The 4,124-nt window shown below is 40.9% G+C and overlaps 1 protein-coding gene across 1 annotated transcript; it reads right to left on the bottom strand.

Moving 5' to 3' along the window:
* Positions 1-989: 989 nt before the first annotated feature.
* On the bottom strand, positions 990-2,582 carry atoh1a (atonal bHLH transcription factor 1a). Its single transcript, XM_056237496.1, has one exon. It carries the CDS (start codon positions 2,417-2,419, stop codon positions 1,541-1,543), a length of 879 nt encoding a protein of 292 aa, XP_056093471.1. The 5' UTR covers positions 2,420-2,582; the 3' UTR covers positions 990-1,540.
* Positions 2,583-4,124: the final 1,542 nt, after the last annotated feature.

Genomic DNA, 4,124 nt, shown 5'->3' with positions numbered 1-4,124 from the left:
ACGTTGTTAATGCTTTATAGCCTACATTTTTTTACGAATCGTACGAATTAAATCATACGAATTTATACAAAATCGCAATCGTAAAACTTTTTCTCATGAGTTCGGGTTGGCCAACCGACTGAAACGCAAACGATATTAGGATATTAACTTAAAGAGGACGTTTACATTTTATTTGACAAATATCTTGATTAGCTACAATTCCACAAGACAAACATTTTTTAAAATATTTTTGAAACCAGCATTAGAATGAACAAGCTAAAGAATGAAAAGATGAACTGACATTATGAGTTAATGGCATTATCGGTTGAATTCGTTTTTTCTTTAATTATAGGTGTCACTGCATTAAGTGTGTTGAAGTGTATGCTACAGGTCTAATGGTATTACAGTTTTACAGTATCTAATGGTAATGATTTCGTGTAAAATGAAAGGTTCCAATAATAACCAAAATGGGTTCACAGCCTGATGCCATAAATAACCTTTTTAAATTGCATAAATAACTTATTCTCTAGTTCTAAAATCAAGTTGTTGTGCTTTAAAGAACTCACCCAATACACTGATCTGATAAACATATGTCAAATAAAAAAATAAAAAACCCAACTTGATAAAGAGCCTACATGCTTCTTGTTTCACTGAACTCGCCAAAATATATAGGCTACACTTAAAATAAAGGTTTATTTTTATCACCATATGTTTTGATAGTTGTAATGATTTAATGTCACACCACTTCCAACTAAAGTGTTCCAATTATAAATTATAACATTTGTAAAATATAACATGCATTAAGACATTTTGTAGCAATGTAGCCTTGAAATGATTTAAACAATAAGATAGACATGTTATGAGACATAATGAAAAACTGATAGGATATAAGTAGTATAACAGAAATAGAGATAATAGAGATAACTCAAAGAGACATAATCATGTTAAATTTGCCTTTTTATTTCTACAATAAAACAAAACATACGAGTAGCAAAATTCCAATGCAAGGCAAACGAAAATAAATAGCTTTACTTCAGCTACAGAAGCAGAACACAACTTTGCATTGAAATCAAATATTAAAAAGAACGGATGTACAAAATCTAATGGCTATATTAAATATATTCATCAAATTGGCATTACTTCTACATAAACAAAATTTATTGTTCCACGACAAAAGAATGTTTCTCAAGCCTATGGCCAGTTTTTAAAGTGCACGTAAACTTTAGAAGTTGCAAATTCTTACAGGGTTCAAAATCAATCGTAGGCTATCCACGAAATAGGCCCATGACAATCATTTCTGAATAATAAACAGTTTCAAAAACTTTCACGGAAGACAGTTTTATGCATGACATTCGAGCCCATGGCACTGCTGCACGCGGCAGTTCACATGGCGTAGGGGTCCGGTCAATGTCACGAGAAGGCAACTAAATCTATTGGCGTCAGACACAACAACATCATTGTCAAAAGATCGTACAACAAATGGATAAATAAAGCAACCCATTACAAAGCCCAAATATACGATTGACACGATTGATGGACAGTCCAGTAGCTAGTGTGTTTTCTAAAAAGCGCGGTGCTTGGGCAGTTTCAGTTCCGAGAGCTCGTCTTCGCTCTGCAACTCCAAGTGCGCTTCGTCAGAGTCACTGAAGTGCGAGTGAGGGGAGAACTCTCCGTCGCTCCGGTTCGACCGAGGCGAGTCCTTGCTGGCCTCCGAACCGGACTTGCTCGTTCCAGAGGGCGATTGAAGCTCTTGCTCCATGAAAGAGGCGAATGTTCCATCATCGTACTGGTACGGGTAACCCGCGCCTGTGCCTCTCCGACAGGCACTCGGCGACCCTCTGGGAGAGCGGTCCTCCTCGAACCCCTTGGCAGGCAGCAAGTCGCAGTTTGGCGGGTCGGCTTTAGCACCGGGGCCCTGAAGCAAGTCGGACAGGGCGTTGATGTAGATCTGGGCCATCTGTAGGGTTTCGTATTTGGAGAGCTTCTTGTCGTCATCGAAGGCTGGGATGACACTGCGCAGCGCGTCAAATGCGTGGTTCAATCCGTGCATCCTTCGCCTCTCCCGGGCATTGGCAGCCACTCGCCTCTGTTTCTGCACGCCGTTGGTCGCTTTGCTGGACGGGGCCCGCTGTCTGCCCTCATCTGCACCCACAGCTCCTTTAAGCCGGCAGAGCTCGCGTACTTTGACAGGACTCTTGCCGCTCTTCCTGAAGTTGGAAGAAGAGGACACGCCTTCCGAGCTCGAGCCGGGCGAATGCAGCAGGTATTCGGCGTGTGCCGCGCAGGTGCCAGCCTGCACGGGAGCCAGCCAGGCGCGTGGGTCACTGCTGGCCATGAGTGCCAAAGCTGGTGGGTACTCGCGCTGCTCCCCCCGCCCCAAGCTTGGATGCTGGACGTCGAGTTCAACCACCTCCCTTGTATCCGTGCTCATTCCATCCATTTTGTTGTTTTGTGCTTTTTTGGAGGAAAGTGGGTGGCTATGGATATGGGAACGGGGTTTTTGCCGTGGAGGATTTCTCTTCTTACACCTGTGGTGAACAGGATTTCTTTACTGATGACTCAGAGCGACTCGTCGTTTTTAAAAGCGGCACGCGCCGGGGAGCCCCCCTTCCCAAGCTGGTCGCGTGGCGCTTTGACCAATAAGAGCACGCGGGGCAGGCGCGTGTAGGCGACCAATGAGAAGTCGCAGCAAACCCGAGAGAGGTTATTATGCCCAAACTTTCTTTCTTTCTTTCTTTTTTTGATAATGTAGCGCTTCAAGCCTGTTTAACTACAGAATTATTATCACAATGGGTCGTCCCACAGGACGTAGGCCTACTCAGAATCTTAGGGACTGAATGAAGTTTTGTGGCGAGTCTCCTTACACGTTACGTTTAGGAAATTAGATATAGGCCTAGTAGCATAGGCCTTAGTTTAATACAAACAAAAAACAAGAAAAATGTTTTCTCCACAGTATGAAATGCAGAGAAAGGGGTTATCAAAAATATTTGACGACACCGTGCTTTGAAACTAGCTTGATTTATTAAATTCAACTGAATTTAGTCACGTTTTCTTAAATTAGGCCCAAACCTCAATAAGAAAATAAACCCGATGACCGCAAGGCTATAGCTTTGACAGACATTTGCTCTGTCTTCATGCAAATTGTCCCATGGAATGAAAGAAACATGCATCATTTTGTATTTTGCATCTTTTAGTCAATGAAATGTAATAAGCTATAGGCCTATTAGAAGGTTATTTACAAAAGTTTTTCTAATTAAATTAGGCTTATTTATTTAGTTTACCGAATAATAGATAATCGTGCTTATAGCCTAATAATTATATAAATTAATAAATAATAAATATACTAGGCTACCTGTGTGCTACTTCTCTTAGTTATGCAAAAAGCAGTTATGCAACATAAACATTAAATAAAGTGCAATAATTCGTTCTATTGGTGCACATAAGACATTCAAGCAATGAGTGTCATACCAGCTTGAGTTTCGTTTCTTTTTTGAACAAGTTCAAAACCTTTTGATCCGATTTAAGGAACGCCCTTTTAGCAAAAGAGCTTCCCAAATATCAGAAACTTGATCTGGAGGCGCGACAGTCCCTTGCTGTCACGAGTTTTAGAAAGAGAGCAAGCGCAGAAGGGGCAGCAATATTAATAACAATAATAATAATATAGGCAACTAATTAGGTAATTTTTGTTTAATTATAGATGACATTTTAAATATTGTAGGCTACTTTAAAAAATAAAGTAGCTAGGCCTCTAAAAGCCAATAATAAAATAATGGAATAATGCCTAAATATCGTGAAACTAAGAAAAGGCATTATCAGGAGTGAAACCATATAACGTGGATAAATGTGCAGAGAGAAAACCGTGCATTGTTAAACAAACTTTGTGACATGCTACAGCTGCGTTCCCTGGTTAGTCACCGAAACATATGTAACGCAGTGATGCACATGACCTTAATTCCGGTTTTCTGGCATTAAAAAGTCCACATTCATCTTTTTACATTTATTCATGAATTCATAGAGTGCAGAGGCTTGCGGACTGGCGCCTGAGCTCACCCCAACTGGAGCCTCATCCAGGCGGCTTGTGTGCCTTGGAATAGGTCCTAAAGCAAACAACAGGTTGGGATTGCTGCCGTCGATTATTAAAGTGT

This window comes from Rhinichthys klamathensis, unplaced genomic scaffold (genome assembly GCF_029890125.1).
Source record: "Rhinichthys klamathensis goyatoka isolate OS25496 unplaced genomic scaffold, OSU_Roscu_1.1 h1tg000487l_1, whole genome shotgun sequence".
Lineage (NCBI taxonomy): Eukaryota > Metazoa > Chordata > Actinopteri > Cypriniformes > Leuciscidae > Rhinichthys > Rhinichthys klamathensis.
The sequence above is the reverse complement of the archived record's forward strand: the minus strand, read 5'-3'. Positions and strand labels throughout refer to the sequence as shown.

What these genes read in the sequence shown, in the direction of transcription:
- atoh1a (XM_056237496.1), bottom strand. Translation starts at nt 2,419, where the DNA reads ATGGATGGAATGAGCACGGATACAAGGGAGGTGGTTGAACTCGACGTC.